General features: G+C 34.7%; 2 protein-coding genes across 8 annotated transcripts in view; one reads left to right on the forward strand and one right to left on the reverse strand.

Moving 5' to 3' along the window:
* The first annotated feature begins 560 nt into the window (after window positions 1–560).
* Window positions 561–3,829, forward strand: LOC110098586. The gene is made up of 2 exons (XM_020825446.2): window positions 561–861; window positions 2,770–3,829. Exons 1-2 carry the CDS (start codon window positions 792–794, stop codon window positions 3,528–3,530), a joined length of 831 nt encoding a protein of 276 aa, XP_020681105.1. The 5' UTR covers window positions 561–791; the 3' UTR covers window positions 3,531–3,829.
* A 3,465-nt stretch (window positions 3,830–7,294) lies between these two features.
* The window catches only part of LOC110098592 (TOM1-like protein 5), a 60,421-nt gene continuing 50,656 nt past the window's right edge, over window positions 7,295–17,059 (reverse strand). For 6 of the 7 annotated variants that reach the window (XM_020825453.2, XM_020825455.2, XM_020825452.2 and 3 more), the window contains 2 exons: window positions 12,961–13,116; window positions 7,295–8,170 (listed from right to left, as the gene is read on the reverse strand). In XM_020825453.2, coding sequence (XP_020681112.1) covers window positions 7,831–8,170; window positions 12,961–13,116 — 496 coding nt within the window. In that variant the 3' untranslated portion in view covers window positions 7,295–7,830. The remainder of the gene's footprint in view (window positions 8,171–12,960; window positions 13,117–17,059) is intronic. The other variant, XM_020825456.2, reaches the window with a different exon arrangement.

A 17,059-nucleotide genomic window follows, 5' to 3' on the forward strand; every position in this document is an offset into this window, starting at 1 on the left:
TTTTGGGCTTATATGTTAATTCATCAAAAGGGATTTCTTGTCCTTAAAGAAATTAATAACTCACTAATGCTCATAAAGCTACAATCGAAAAGCCAAAAAATTCCTGAAAATCAAAAGATCCTTTAATTTCTAAGTACAAAATAGAAGCAAAAAGGATAAACGAAGAAAGATAGGCATGAAGCATAACCCCAAAAAATAATAACATGAAGCTACAATCAGATTTTGTGATTTCTATACCTTAACCAATTAAAATTCATTTTCTTGGGAATTTTTTTTTTTTTTTGAGTTTTTGATATTTTTAAATTTAGTCTTAATTAGGTTCCTTCTGCTATTTTAAACATGAACAATGATTTTTCTTAAAATTTTACTTTTTTTATAATAATATATATATTCATGATAATTATAAGACAATTTATTATTATTTTTTTAAAAAATTTAAAATACATCAAATAAATTTAATAAACTTTACTTTTCTAAAGATAATCATACGATCACCATTTAAAAGCATACAGGCTACAGCCGACCCAAATAAACTCCAAAAAAAAAAAAATCATCCATTAAATATTTTGTGCAGAAAGAACCTGCTCAATTCTACGCGTCAATCATATACTTTTTTCAAAGTCGCCGTCTGGTCTCAGTCCGCGCGTGAGCCATAGAACGCCGGAGCTTCCTAAGCGGTCCACTCCCCCATCCCGGCCTCCCCCATCCCGACCTTCCCATCCACTTTACTAACCAGAAAATTTCGAGCTTTCTTCTTTGGAATTGGGGTTTTGGTTTGCCGTAGAAGGTTGATGGATCTCCGACAACCTCGTGTTCGATTTGCGCTACTAATCGCTGGAGTTATCGCCCTCAGCATGGCAGGTTTTCTCTCTCTCTCTTTCTCTTCTCCCCGCTCTTCGTTTTCTTCCTCTCCCTTCTATAACCCTGTTGAATTCCATTTACAGTAAAATTTCTTACTTACCATCGTGACCTCAATGTATGAATTGAGCTAGTATTTTTCTGCTTTCTGTGTTAAAAAATTCTCTTGATTACAATATTTTGTCTGTCTGTCTCATGTTCAAAGAATCATCTCAGGTTTAATCCAATTGTTGAATCCAAATGTATCCATGGACAACACTCAAAGCAAATTTATAACATTGATTAAGAAGCGGTAGAAAAAAGAGATATAAGAGAATCATTAGGAAAGTGCCATGATTTCTTATTGCCCGAAAGTTGAAACTCTAGACGATGATCTTCGTTAAGCTTGCCTTTATAGGTGGTTTATGGCGTAACTTCTTAGAAAATATTACATTTAAAAAAATTGAATAAATTACATATTATAGCTTAATGAAGGCTTGTGAGAAAATGAATATATATCAGGTATAACTGTTAGACTTGCATTAAGAATTTCTAGATATGGGGCAGGCTCATGTGAATTCGTTGGTTGCCTTCACCTTCTTTTGGTTGAGTTTAAATGTGTTATGTAGAAGGTATGGGTGAATCTACATAATCGGCCTCCTAGGTTGACTATGTTGGCGAGTTAATTTATTAGTTCTATTATGCTCACATAGTCATCTCAAGGAATTTGGACGACTTGATCTTGCTGACGATTTTGTTAGAGTGAAGGAGGCCACTTTTGATTGATCATGGGTTGATGAAGCCCAATCATTTAGTGAGTTTAGACCATAAAATTTGCTGTGTTGGAGAAGGCTTCTCTGCTGCACATGTCGACTACCACTTTTTGGGATGACTTACAAGGAGCTCACCTTTGTCCTCATAAATGAGCTCCACTCAGTGGCTATGGAGGCGAATACTGTGAGCTGGTAGACCCTCAATTAGAAACTTATATAAGACTATCTAAAGCCACTCACAATGGAGAGATTATTTCTATTTGATCAATTATTTTGACAATGATGATGAATAGTGAATAAATTTTTAATATTGACAAATGTGTTTAAATGGGAAAAATAATGACTTTCTGCCAATTCATAAAATCCTAATTTTTTTGTGGGGGAATGGGGACTATTAAAGCTAGAGGAGAAGCTTCAGGTTTGGGGGCTCAGGCTGCTAGAAAAAAAACTATTAATGCTTCGACCAGTTTAAACCACAACAAAATATAGCAATGGCTATAACATTTGTTACATAGTGGTAGTTAAAATTGTGGCTATATGGCAGCAGTTATAATAGCTGCTATGCTGTTAAAGCAATTTAAACGGCTACTATTTCACTACGTTGATTTTAACTGATGCAATTAGCAAGGATTATAACCACTGTTTTATGAAAATTGCCGTAGTTATAACGGCTGCAAACAACAAAATTTTGTAGTTTTTTAACTGTTAGATGTAACTGCTTCCTTACCTATGCTACTGTAAATGAAAAACATCATGGAACTTTACAACTTAATTTTGTTTTTGAATTTCTCCTGTTTTCCATTACTTCAAAACATGGTAAGTCATCGGATGCCAGACATGATGCTCTTCTTCGAGGTGATAAGGAGCGATGGCTAGCTTCTGTGGGGATGTATAATCTACCTTGCTCTTACCAATGGGGACCATTTAAGATGGCTAACCATTTGTCCTTTTAGCCGATGTGTCAGGCTTGTTTCAAGTGGCACACATGCCTTGGTTATTCCTGTTCATGCATGTTTTGATTAGTGTTAAAATGTTTCCTTTGATATTATCATTTGTATATATATATATATATATATATATATATTTGAGTGATTCATGCGTTTGGTAGCATTTTGTTCATGCTATAACGGGTCACTTATATTTTTTTTCTTTTAAATAGCTGAAAAGTTCAGGGAATTGGTTGGAGAAGATGCTTCATCCAAAAGTGGCAAGTTCACATTTTTGAACTGCTTTGATATGGGCTCCGGTACATTATCATGTATCAGCAAAGAGGGTGTTAAGCTCTACGTATACAACATTCGAAGTAAGCATGTTGAAAATGTAAGGCAACGAGCAATTGAGGTTGCATTGACCGATGCACTAAAAGAAGGGCTAACTGCCAGTGCTGCAGCGAAGCAGGCACAGAAGGTGGGTCAGAATGCCGCAAAATTAGCTTCTCGACAGGCCAAACGTATCGTAGGACCTATTATATCCTCGGGTTGGGATTTCTTTGAAGCTGTCTATTATGGTGGCTCTATGATGGAAGGAGTTATTAGAGGAATTGGAACCTTGTTTGGGACCTATGCAGGTGGCTTTCATGGTGAAGAAATTTTTGGAAAATTGGGTTATCTGCTTGGAAGCCACATGGGCAGTTGGGTTGGAGGGAGGATAGGCTTGATGGTATATGATGTGTGTAATGGGATGGCTCATGTTCTTCAGCTTTTCACGACAGAAGGAACCACTGGTAGTGATTTTAGAGTCAATGAAGATGTACAGTCTGAAGATTCATACAGGATCGAAGAGAACACTGCTTTTGATGATGCATCCGTAATTGATCAGAATACTAACTATGAATCTTTCCGTGAAGATACTGATTACAGTGAAAATTCTAATGAGAGATCTGAAGACTCTAATGGTTGGGGATTCTTTTCTGGGAGATAATACAGACAGAAGTTAAAATATCAAATGACATCTTGATTTGCTGCATTCAAGCTGAGCCCTTAAGGCTTTGTTTGGGACAGCTTTCTTACTGCTTTTTAAAGCCATTTTTTAGTACATCATTTTTAATTTTTGTACCAAAAAACTGTTTTAAGAAGCAATAAGAAAGTCGTCCCAAACGAAGCTTAAATGATTGATTTGCTTTACTATAAATATTCATGTATTAGATTTCTTTAGTGAATACATGAGTTTGACCAAGAGGTTTATTTTAGGTTATATAAATTGAGGTTTATTTTAAATTTTCTCTTGCTTGTGATCGTATATATGTTGGCTACAGTTTAGTGGTTGAGAAATAGTCGTATAAATGATAAAAATGCTTATGGTTTCAATAACCAAAGCTATGATGGTGACATTATGATGTCCCCTAACAAATCTTTTAGTAAATAGGATCTCTAAGTCTGTAAAGGTAAAAGACTGACCCATTATGTAGTTCAGCATACCAATTGAATGTGAAATTAAATAAGCTACAAATGAACTATTTGAATAACAATGCAGCACTGCCCTTAGCATTGCAATAATTGGCTCTAAAATGTGCTAGATACTGCTTCATGAATTGGCTCTAAAATGTGCTAGATACTGCTTCATGGTTATTCGTGACATCAAAATTTTAAATAAGGGTGGCATAAATCCTTTCAGGTATGGGACCAAGTCGTATTCTTCTAAGTATAGCCTACCACTTAGAACATATGAAGAACCTTGAAACTATGTTAACTGCTCTTTTACTTGCTTCTCTATTATTTGCTTTAAATTTATTGACTATATTGATTCTTTTTCTATCTTTACTAGTTTATCCCCAGTTTCTTTAACCACTTCTTTTTGTTTGCTGACATGCTAGATAGATTCTACTAGAACTGATTTTATATGTGCTCTAGATGAAGGCAATTCATTGCTATACAAGACGACCATTTTAAAGTTTTGCTTTATTAGATTCCAGTAATGATATATGTTTTTAGTTGATGTTATGCAAGAAAGTTAAAAAAAAAAAGAGCAAAATTGTAAAATTTAGAACAAGCACTGCAGTGTAGAAACTATTAATGCTGCAGCATCTTTAATGCCCGGCCCATATCAGGACAGTGCAGCGCAGGAGTCTCAGAAAAATGTCATTTAATTCAGCAACTTGACGAAACAAAGGCAATGCTCAACTTTTGCAGTGCCTCTATAGAACAATTGATGAAATGTAGTGTTGCATAGGATCAGCCAAACATCACACTAGATCCACAAACAGCTGCTACAGGTCAGCCCAACACCACCACGGAGAACATTTAGTAGCACTAAAGCGCTAGTTCATTTTATAAAGCAGCGATGCCATCTTGTCTAGCGCCACAACGCCTGAGTCCATTTTTTTTGTAATTAGTATAAATAGTTTTTCTTATTTTTTATATGAGTTTTAGTAGAACATAGAGGAAAGCCTAAGAGAGATTAGAGAACAGTGAGATACATCATTTAGAGTGGCTGGTGAACATTGTAGTGAGCAAATAATCAATTATAATGGAAAGGAGTGTGTAGAGCGAAGTTCTAAGGGGAGATTCACTTTGATATGTTCTTCAGCTTCTCTATTTGTACTGTCTTTCTTGAGCAATAAATAAAAGTTATTTTAAAAAAAAATTATTCTATGGCCTGCTAAACTCATAGTTTTGGACTGATGATGTGTACACCTATACAATCCTAATATAGACCCTTGTGATTTAAAGTTTGAACAATTATTTTCAACATCTCTCAATCTTCATTTACTTGATACCCTAACCATGTATAAAACTAATATATAGTGTGATGCATTGCCTCAATGGAGGAATATTGGAGTTTGTGATGATGCTATTAGGCTTCATCTGTTTCCATTTTCTATGAGGGACAAAGCTAAGATGTTGTTCGAATTCCTTGCTCGTAGGCTCCATAACCACTTTGTATGATTTGTCACATAATTTCCTAAAAAAATTTACTTCCCGCTATCTAAAATTACTAAGCTTAGGAATGATATAACTTAAATTCTTGCTTGCCTCAAAGCAAATAAAGAAATTTGCAATTCAGATTAATTAAATAACCCAAATAAAAATTATAATTTAAAAATTACTAAAATATAGGATAATACATCATAGTCTAGAAATAGTAGAATTGAACAAGGTTATAATTCAAGTTTGGAACAATACTTATAATTATTATAACTTGTCTTTATTATTATTGCTCAATTTTGAATTTACATGTTATCAATTTAATTATTGACTTTGAATTTTTTCAAGTGAATAATTTAACTTAAAGATTAGATTTGTTTGTAGTTAAAATTGAATTTTTATAAAATTAACATTCTGTATCAGTTCTCTCATCTTGTCCTGTCTAAATTTTAGTATAATATTGCAGTCATATTTTAAACTTTTAACTGATATTATTTTTTTAATGCACATTTTTTTCTTCTTTTCTTTTTTTTAGGACTTTTTTCAACTTTTTTTTTTTTTTTTTACTTTTACGAGTATATAGTTAATGATTTTGAATATCAGTTTTACTTAAAATCTTCTTACCATTTTAATGAGTTTAATATAAGTATTTAATAGATCCTAAGTCATGGACTATCAATAAGCACCATTCTTATCATGTGTGACAACAATAGTGTCATCTGTATTAAAAAATAATAATTTAACACTCCCATACTAAGCATATAGATATTAGACATTATTTCATTAGGGATCATGTAACCAAGAGAAATATAGAACTGTATAATGTAGGCACTAAAAATTAATTTGTAGACATTTTCACTAAATCCCTAAACTATTATATCTTTAGCATATTGTGGACTAGACAATGTCTCATTGATATTCCTTCTTGATAAAGGGTGAAAGAGATATCATCACACTTGTAATCATATGTTTTGTGTGTTCTTAAATGTGTGTTAAATTTTGTGACTTATATTTATTTGTTTTTCTATTTGATTTGTTTTTTTATGATGTTGGTACTTAGTAGCTATTCTCTGATTATCACACTAATTTAGAAAAAAAACAAAAAAACAAAAAATTTCTCACATTGTACTCTACTAATAGTATTCATATTGTATCAACTTCATTCATTCGTACTGTATGATATTTACATCGTTGCACATCCTCACCACTCACAAAATTAATGACCAAGATCTAACTAATAATTGATAATCATACCGCACGACCACCACTTTGTACTATACAATCCACATTTCAACAACTGTTGGATGAATTCAAATTTACTAGTATAATAATAATTGCACCATCATATTGACAAACACTTGTTCACATTGTACAATCTGTTAGTCAAAAATATGTCTAGATGACTCCTTGGGATGACCATTTTTTTCAAAATGATCCTGATCATACTACACAATTTGACCACCTTTTTCTAATAGTCATCTAGATGATTTAAATTCACCTAATCGTACTGTACGATCTAAATCATACTATATGATACACAGAAAAAATCTATATAATGACAGGGATTTCTAAGAATTCAATCACTCAACTTCCTTACTCCTTTTTTCACTTGCATTTGTAACCTAAATCTTCTAAATGGCTGGAAACATCCCAATTGAAGCCCAAGCCTCTTCTCAGTAATTAAACTACATCTAAGTCGATACTGATTTGCTGGACCTTTTTAGCCTTTCAGAAGATTGACTTCATTGCATTTGCGATAAAGGATAATATTATATTTCTATGCACTTCATATTCAATTACTGGCCATACAAGAGAAAACAATTTAAACAATACAAACTAGAAAATTGCCCAGACACAATGACCCCTTATCTTGAACATAACAAGTCAATAAAATCAATTTATAACAAATAATTCGACCACTTGAGTTCCACCAAATATACCTTCCTGAGATAGGATTGGTTCACAAGTAAACAAGCCATTCTGTTCTTATATAGGGTACAGAAGACAAATATATATGTATATGAACGAGAGGACAATGGAGCTGCAGAAAGCACCCAGAACAGTGCTATAAAACATTAGTTATGTCCTGACAAAGCATACAGGTAGCCATGAACCCTTAAATATTTTGGCCTTTCCACTATAAACACGCCGGCAAGGCTAAGGCTTCGTTTGAGACGACTTTTTTATTACTTGAAGCAATTTTTAGTAAAAAATTAAAAATTTTATACTAAAAAGCAGCTTCAAAAAGCAATAAAAAAAGTCCCAAATGAAGCCTAAAACTACCAAGCAGCACCACATGCAAGCCCTGCATTTTGGTTAAAAATGCAAGCACTGCATTTTGATTTCATGGTTAAAAATCAACCATGAAAATCAATGGTGTCACTGAAGTCAGTGCTTCCACTCCTGGAGCTGCTCCCAGTACGACTGTGAACAGATAAGCTTTTCATATTGCCTACAATAGCAGGGCCATCCAAGTGCTTCCCCTTGAAAAATCTTTCCCTTTCCATGTGTTTTGCCGGAGGTGGAGGTATGGAGCCAAGTGGATGATGAGGCAGCCGTGGTATGCTATCTTGATCGTTTGGTTGTATGCAAAGAGGCCGTGCAAGAGGACGCCCAAGTTCTTCATCAGAAATATATCTTAAAGAACTGCCCAAGAACTCTAAATTATCTTCTGCAAGAGCTTTTCCTTTGCATATCCTGTAGAGATATACATAGAGAGCTAAAAATAAGATGCTCTATAAAGAAAAATGGCTGAAGGCATTTCTTTCACGTTGATTCACTAAATGCTAGCAATAATGAATAACATGGTAATAAGTACTACCAAGTTGGAGGAAACCTTAATTGCGGAATGAGGCTATTGTTCACATTTCCAGAACTTATTTTTAACCGGTTACTTTCTTACACCCACAGAAGCAGCTAACCAGCTCGATAAAACAGTAGTTTCACACGAACAAAAGATTATTGAGAAGCCCAGAGAACGCAAAAGCTCAAGGTAAAAGGACTGAGAGCTGATGGTACATTTGATTTTTTTACTTTTTTCTCCTTTTTGAGTTTTAAGAAACTTGATGACATGAAATTTTTATGACTCAAATTGTACCTTAAGCACCTCCTGCAACTTTCGTAATTTAGTGACTTAATGGCTCATAGGAAATACTTGAGTTCGCAAGTAACCCTAAGGGGAAATATTTGAGTTCGCAAGAAAACCTAACAATAATTGGTGAAAACAGCGAGAAATCTGTTGATTTCAGAGAGAAATCATCAATATGATGCAGAAATTTCAGAAAATTGGAAAGAAAACACAAGGAAAATTCTTTTATTCAATCCACAAACAAGAAAAACAATACAAAATACAAGTTTCTTCAATTCGAGAGGAAGAAACAACTCTCCAAATCTCTAGCAAAGCCTAAAACCCAAAAGAACAAACCCTAGATCTCAAATCTCTCTTCCAATTCCAGATCAAACCCTAATCCTCCCAAAGAGAACTAATTAAATCAAAGAGGACAAATACAAAATCCCTAAACAGCCACTAATTTAAATTTTCCCTCCCAAAGTAACATTTAATTAAGTTTTGGGCCCCATCTCTCCAACCGGCCTATCTTTGTCTTCCCCTTGGTTCTGCCCTCGCCTCTTGTAGTAAAGAACCGGTCTAGGTTGGACCGATTCAGCTGGCCCTAGGGCCAGCCTAACATTACGCCCCCTCATAAAGACTCACATTGTCCTCAAGGTGAGAAATAAAAAGAATTGATCTTTCACCCCCTCATAGGACTCCCAAGTGGCATCGAAATCGAGCAGGTCTCTCCATCTAATAAGCACTTCTTTATTCCCCTCTTTATCTGATCTTACCCCTCTCAACTCTAGTGGTTCTAAGATCACTTCCAACTTCTCTGTCAGTGTAGCTGGTAACTCCGCAATAATTGCATGCTCCCCAAGAGCTCTCCTTAACTGGGACACATGGAAGACTGGGTGTATGGTGGTGGATGGGGGTAAACTTCAAATGGTACGCCACTGCTCCGATCTTGTCCAAAATCTCGTAGGGGTCGAAGTACCTTGGGGCCAATTTGCCTGAATGGTCACAGTTTTAAGAATCTTTCTCCACCACTTCAAATTGTTGTCTCTCCTATGTGTATATGCCTGCTTCTTCATGATTTGTTGTGCCCTCAACAAATGCTTCTTCAACTCTTCCAACACCTCATCCTTTCTTCCAAGTACTGTTCTACTGAGGAAATTGGTGTGCTCCATTTCCCAAAGTACACCAAGTGTGGGGGTCCCTTCTTGTCACGACCCGACTAGCCCGAATTAACGGGGTGGGAGCAGACAGTAGTACGGAAAAACCATAACATAAATCATAACAATTCATTTAACTTTTATAACATGACATAAACATCACCAATACATAATAAGAAAGATTCACTAAAACATCAACATTAAAGTCTTTCCAATTTCTTTTTTCTCAACCACAATAATTAAAACATAAACATCAACATCCACATAAACTCAAATAGATTGTTCAGATACAAACCACCAACTCAAACTCATAACAGGAAACACAAAAACTTTCTTCCTGAGGTCCTCTACGACGGTAGGTGTACTATCGTCTCGTTGTCATTACGTTTCAGATGGTTCTCCTGAAAAAAATTCCCACAAGCAGGGGTGAGCTTACTCGCTAGTAGGTAATTCATATTTTTCATAAAAATTTGCATAAAACCAAAATAAAGCATCATTTCATAATAAAACATTAAACGACGGTCAAACTTTCATAAATTTATAGCATTACTTAAGAAACATTTTCATAAACTTTCCTCAATCATAAACATTTCATGTATCTTTTTTCTCAAACATCAACTTTCATATTGTGTAGAAAACATACATATTACATATTATGCATAATGTCTATTATATCACCGGTCTCGGATGTGCCCATAAATTTTTGTACTGATCAGGTACACATTTTATATAATTTGATCATTCATTTACCATTGGCTCTAACGAGTCTCCTTTACCATTTAACTCTTTCGAGTCCCTTTATCATTTGACCCTTTCGAGCCCCTTTACCATTTGGGCGCTCCACATCAGCATGCACAGTCTTATATAATAATTTTTGATTTATATTCAGTCAATTATATGCTTTAAAGAGAAACACTTGTGAATCAAAAATAATTTATTTAAAGCATGAAAACCTTGAATCTAAGCATAGTATGAAAGCTCACTAACAATATGAAATAAAAGACTTGAACATGCTATTTGCCACAAATAAAACTTGGAAACCATTTAACTAGAAAGTATCAACTATTTGCATTGCATAAAGAACAAAACATAACTATAAAAATTTTACAAATAATATGTGTACCTACCTTCACTCAAGCACAGTAGTTCATCAAAGTGTTGCTTTGACACACCTCGATCACCTTAAAGATCACAACCTAAAATAATCACATAAAAAGATGTGTCACTAATCAATCTTCCTTAAGGTTTAATCTAATTTCTAATTGTCTAACCCTTCGTTTACCCTTAATTATTGCTTATGACGATTAATAAAATTTATATTATTTAACCTAAATTTTCGGATTTATTAAAATCCATAATTTTTTAAAATCCTAAATCTTCAATTTCATCAATTTAATATGCCGAAATTATCCCTAAAACTATATTAATAATTACCTTAATGATTTTCGGATTAAATTAATTAGGAAAATTAAGAAAAAAATGAAATTTATTACAAAAACTCAAATTTTTGTTTTAAAAAAATTCTTAAGGCCCTTAGAAACAATTTTTGTAAAAGGACTTTAAGGAAATTAGATTTTAGGTAAAAGCCTTAAATTTTTTATTTCCAAAAATTCTCCAATAGAACATTTCTATCGTTAAAATACTTCCCTAATCATTCCTTAAAGATTTCGTAAAGAAGTTTTGAAAGAAAACGAAATTTTTATAAAGCCCTAGAAATTGTCTCCAAATAACTTGAGATTGAGAGGGATTTGTTTCGAATAAATCATACCTTAAAACTCCCCTCGCCGTCCTCTTCGATTTCCACTAATTTCTTCGCCGGAAAATCGCTGCCGGAACGTTGCCCGTCGAAGCTCGATGTCCGCCCCTTCCGCCCTTTCCTCTTGGTTTTGGCCGATCGTGCGAATGGAATGAGGGTGGGGTTTCAATTTTTGCTATATTAGAAGATAGGAAAATCCAAAAGGCTATTATGCCCTTACTTAAACAAAGTCAACTTAAGAAACAATTAGTGGTAGAATTGGTATTTAGAAGCTTCCCTAATTTTTATCTCTTAATTTAAGCGAAATTGGATGCAAGTTCTATATACCAAATTGAACAGAATTTTGCGTAGAATTTTATAAAATTAATTTTGTCAAATTCCGTTAACTTTAATTTTTTCACTTAAGTTTCGTCGTGATGCATCGAACTGCGCGCGACAACCTACGATCGTCGTTTTCGAGTTTTACACTTCCGTACAACACTTTGAAAGGGGTCATCTGAGAAGCATAATGGTACGATGTATGTACCAATACTCGGCCCATGCTATCCATTTTGCCGACCTCGGTATTTCAGAAGCAGAACACCTCAAGTCTCCAAACTCCGATTTACTACCTCCGTTTTCCCGTCCGTTTGAGGATGGTAGGTGGTGCTTCTCTTGAGAATAGTGACTTATAACCTGAACAACTCACTCCATACTGGTTGAGGAACACTGTCTCGATTAGACACTATCAACTCTGGAATCCTATGTAGTCTAACCACCTCCCTGATGAATGTTGTTTCCACTGTCACTGCGGTGTAGGGGTGTCCTAAGAAGATGAAATGTGCATACTTACTCAGCCTATCAACCACCACCATAATAATTGTGAACCCCTCTGATCGTGGTAGGCCATATTTTTATCATTCGGAGTAATATATCATCTTTCTTATGTTCTACTCAATCACAAAATGTGTAATCCGTTAATGACAAAATTTCTCTAACAATTACATTATTTAAAAATTACAATTATATAAATATTTGGAATTATATAACCTAAAATTCAAATTGCGCGCGTTAAGCACAATGCACACACATGGCGCACGCTAATTTGAACATGTGCGCCGTGCAATGCACCTGGCGCCGTAAGGTGCATCGTGCCATGTGACATGGCGTGCACCATTATGTGCCATGACAAATATGATTTATGGTTAAACTCTCATTAAGAATTTCATGAAACATAAAATTATATTATCCCCAAATCAAAAGCAAGACACCTACGTATGTTGAGATCATCATTACAAAGTGCAAATGAGCATCAACATTTTCTTTGAAATTTCATAACTTATAAAACTCAGAACACTCCTCAGAACATTCTATGTTGGAAAATGTCGGTCTGTATTGATCCATCACATTGCCCATTAAAGCCTATTGAGCACAATAAATAAATGTTACAAGAGCATTTAGTGGTATACTTCTCAGATTGTATATTGGCAGGTAATCAAACAAGACGACTCCTACAAAAGAACAGTACCTACGAAGAAGAAGCTTTTCATCCTCCTCTGCTTCTTCATTAACAAATAAACCTGTTGTAGAGGGGGCTCGAGAAGAGAGAAGTGAATCATGTTGGGTAAGAACCTTACCAAGCAGCTCATTCAATTCAATTGCTTGAGCAATCACTTTCTCATCACTAAAAGAAAAAACAAAGAAAAATTGAGATATTGATTAGCACACTTGATCTGATAAAAACAATGGAATTTCAAAACAAAAATTTGTGCAATAGCAGTTCAAATTTGCAATGCACCAACAAACTTGCATACAAAATGGCTTGCAGGAAACTAAACGAAAATGGAAAATATTGAGGACTCATTAAATCGCTTATGAATAGAAAACATGTTTTATATTTTCAGTGATTATGAATATAAAATCATTACCTGTGAAGAAGGTTTGAGATAGTTTATAAATTTTAAAATCGATGTTGATGGACTTAACATACTACATAGATTTAAAAAAATATGATTGTCATCTCCAAGCAACCAAATGGGACGTGAAATAAATTAAAAGGCTTTAAGTTTTTATTTAAGACTTAAAAAAACAGCAATAGTAAATTTTGACACCCCTACTATATTCTTAATGGTTAGAATGTGCCCTAACAAAAACTAATTAAGAACTTATAGAACTTAGAAGTGACAATTTCAAGCTTTGTAGGAAAGCAAAGTAGGTGAAATGCTTTAAGGATTCTGCTGCAACTCTCAATCACTTCACTTTCATGTTTATCTCATTAATTTCCTTATCTTTTTCTCATTTGTTCTATATGCCTCAAGGTTTTAAGGAGATTTTAAAATCAAAGACATCTAAAACTTGTTCACTTTCCCAACATAAAAATCCTAGTAGGAAAGTTGACTTAGATCCATCTTCATTGCAAAAGTTAATTTATGCATTTTAGTATTATTTGATGAATGTTTGCATATAATCAACCATCTTACATTTTCTAATCATTTAGGGCTGCACATAACCAATCTACAAACATTAAAAGTTTGGGGAAAAAAATCTTTCATGCTTTCTACGATTATTCTTTTATTTTTAATTACAACATAACTTTTTTCATTTCCGTGTTCATACATATGTACAGAAAGTTATTGAAATCCTCTCTTTTAATGTGCCTGTTATTTAGGGTTACATATTAAACTTTGAACCATATATCACACCATCTAGCATGGTAATAACCTAGATCAATATACCTAGGCTATCCTGCCTAATTCCGCAAGGCCAGCCCGCTGAACACATCCTAATATTATCCGATAGAAACTTGATAAAACATTTTCAAAAATAGCAACTAGCTAATTGTTTTTTTACAAAGAACTTTCTGTAAAGACAAACGCATGTAAATTTAAACAAACAGAATAATAAGAATGATCTAGAAAAACTAGAAAAGATAACAAGCATGCAAATACATCTGTAAAAAGAATAAGGTGAAAAAATAGGATAAGATATCTCAGCATTTATGATGGATAGAGTAAATAATGACAAGTGAGACGATGAAAATGAAATTGTGAACCTCTGTTGATATACTGAATGTTGCGAGAAAATTCGGTGTAGAAGAGAAACTGAAAAAAAAAAAGAGCTTTGAGGAGCTGAATGAAAGCATCAAGGGAAGAGACAGATTGAAGAGAGAAAAAACATCATAGCAAAGAGAAAGAAATTAATCCCATAAAGGACAAAAAGAAACGCCATATCTTTACTGCATAATTAATCATCTTCAATTACAACCTAAAGCCTACTTTTTAAAGAAGTAGAATATCTTCTCTTGAAATAAAAGTATTTTAGCAAAAAAAAAAAAACATTGATGAAAAAATTCCAAAATAGGGTTGCCACTTATATAATGATGATGATCGTCACTTTTATGACAAGATTTATAGGGTTTTGAACCTTTTTTGGCTCTGATGCAACATCATGCGGGGTTGTTAATAGGTTTTCATATTTGTTGGAGGTTTGTAGAAGGCCAAGGAAGGTAGAGGCTAGTTTTAGGATTTTTAATAAATTTCTGGCTTAAACTTCATGGAAGTAGATAGATGGGTTTTCATCGTTGAAAAATTAAAGAGAAATTCAGATCAAAGGTTTTTTTATATTAGCTAACTTATAAAGGCGATTTTAGATCAACTGTATATGTGGATAGGAAGCCATGAATTTTTATTTGTATTGGTCATGATAGGTGGACAACAAGAGGAGTTTGTGAGGGTTTAGCTATATTAAGGCTTCGGAAAGATTGTGGAATGTTGAATAACAAGTATAGAGAGGAACAGAGATAAGTTATGGTTCGTAAACCTGACTCGCAAATGAAAGCTAGCAGCATCAACTCTACACAAGTTTTTGCAAAAGATCATTGCTATTGGGGGGGGGGCCTTGTTGGACTGTGGTTGCAGATAAATAATTCAATAAGTGTTGTACAAACATAGGGAAATATAAAAAAAATTTCTCCAAACCATAATGGGTAAGCTCCTCAAGGAACCTTATTTTGAAACTACTGTAAACCACTACAATCATAAAAAGTATTCCAAACCTTTGAATACAATTATGAATCCTCAATTTGTGATAATGAATAGCTCCTAAAACTCCATCCAAAAATGATGTAAGCAAACTAAAAAGAAAAGCCAAGTAGGAGAACACAAGGACAATAAAACCAAACTCGATTCACTTTAACTTGCAAACCATCCAAACAAACATCTAGATAAACGAAAAGTCAAATCGAACGAAACAAAATTATAACATAAAAATGTTATCCTCAGAACAACCGTCAAGCGGTTCCTCACATGCAACAAGAGTAGGAAAGTATATGAAAATTAGTGCTTAGGCTTGCAAACCGAGGGTCCACCACTACAAAAGGGTCCAATGTACTACCAAACTCCTCCGGCAAATGTCACCAAAAATCAGCCAACAAACAACTTCCAAGAGCTCAAGAAGAAGGATACAAGTGGAGTGGAACTTGCGTAGAGAAGAAGAGATTAGAAGCCAAGACGAAATAGAGAGGAAAGGGGGTGGAACAAGCTCTCAAGTTTTTCTAAGAGAAGAAACCCTCAGGTTTTTAGTAGAGACTTTGCTCGAATACCTTTTTCATTCCAAAACATCTCCAATTTATAAGCAAAAGGAAGAAGCCAAACAGCAATTCCACCTCCAACCAAAACCAATCAGGTTTGGGGAAATGAAAGGCCAAAAGACACCACAGCAGCCCCCAAATTCTGCACAGAAAACAAGAAGAAAAGCCACGGGAAACTGTTAGACCGGTCCAGCCGGTTCAGGCGGGACCAGTTCACTGGCGAAATCGCAAAACAGGCGGAGAATCCGCCTCCTGGCGGAGAACGAGCGGCCCGACCAGCCCACGTAGAGCCGTTTAGGAAGTTTTTTTTTGGATTTTTGAGAGGGAAATTTGAATGTAGGGACTGTTTAGGGATTTCCTTTTGATTTGTATGCATTAAATAGTTGATTTTCCTAGGGTTTGGGTATCTGGAATTTGGCTGAAATTTGAGATCTCTTAGATTTAGGTTTTCTTTGGGCTCTAGCGGCATCTAGAGATTTGGGAGAGATTGATCCTCCTCTCGAACTGAGGATCAATTGTATCTTTTCTATTCTGTTGCATCTATTAGTAAAATACAAGTCTTTTCTCCACGGTTTTCTCTCCGATTTGCTATTTTTTCACTATTGTGTGGCTGATTTCTGCTGTGGACAGCAATAAAACTGCAGCAGTTTACTGATTTTGACTAGGAACACTTGTGAATACAAGTGTTTCCTATCAAATTGGTATCAGAGCATCGTTTTTGGGACCGTTGGCGGCTGAAATCCTGAAATTTCAGCGGGATTTCTTTTCCAGAAAAAGATCTTCGTGAATCTTGAGAAGAACGATGGCCGGAAAGAAGGTTGACGTCTTGGAAGGAGAAGTCGGCTAATTGAAAGCCGATTTGGAGGAAAGATTCTTCAACCTTCAAAATCAAATCACCTCCAACAATGAAAGGTTGGAGGGGAAGTTCACCGCAATGGAGGAAATGATGAAGAAATTACTTGAAATGAAGACCAATCCGGCGACATCAGAAGCGAGGGAGACTACCGGCGACCATGGCGTAGGAGGAAATCCGAACCCG

The sequence above is a fragment of the Dendrobium catenatum genome, unplaced genomic scaffold (assembly GCF_001605985.2).
Source record: "Dendrobium catenatum unplaced genomic scaffold, ASM160598v2 fragScaff_scaffold_124, whole genome shotgun sequence".
Taxonomy (NCBI): domain Eukaryota; kingdom Viridiplantae; phylum Streptophyta; class Magnoliopsida; order Asparagales; family Orchidaceae; genus Dendrobium; species Dendrobium catenatum.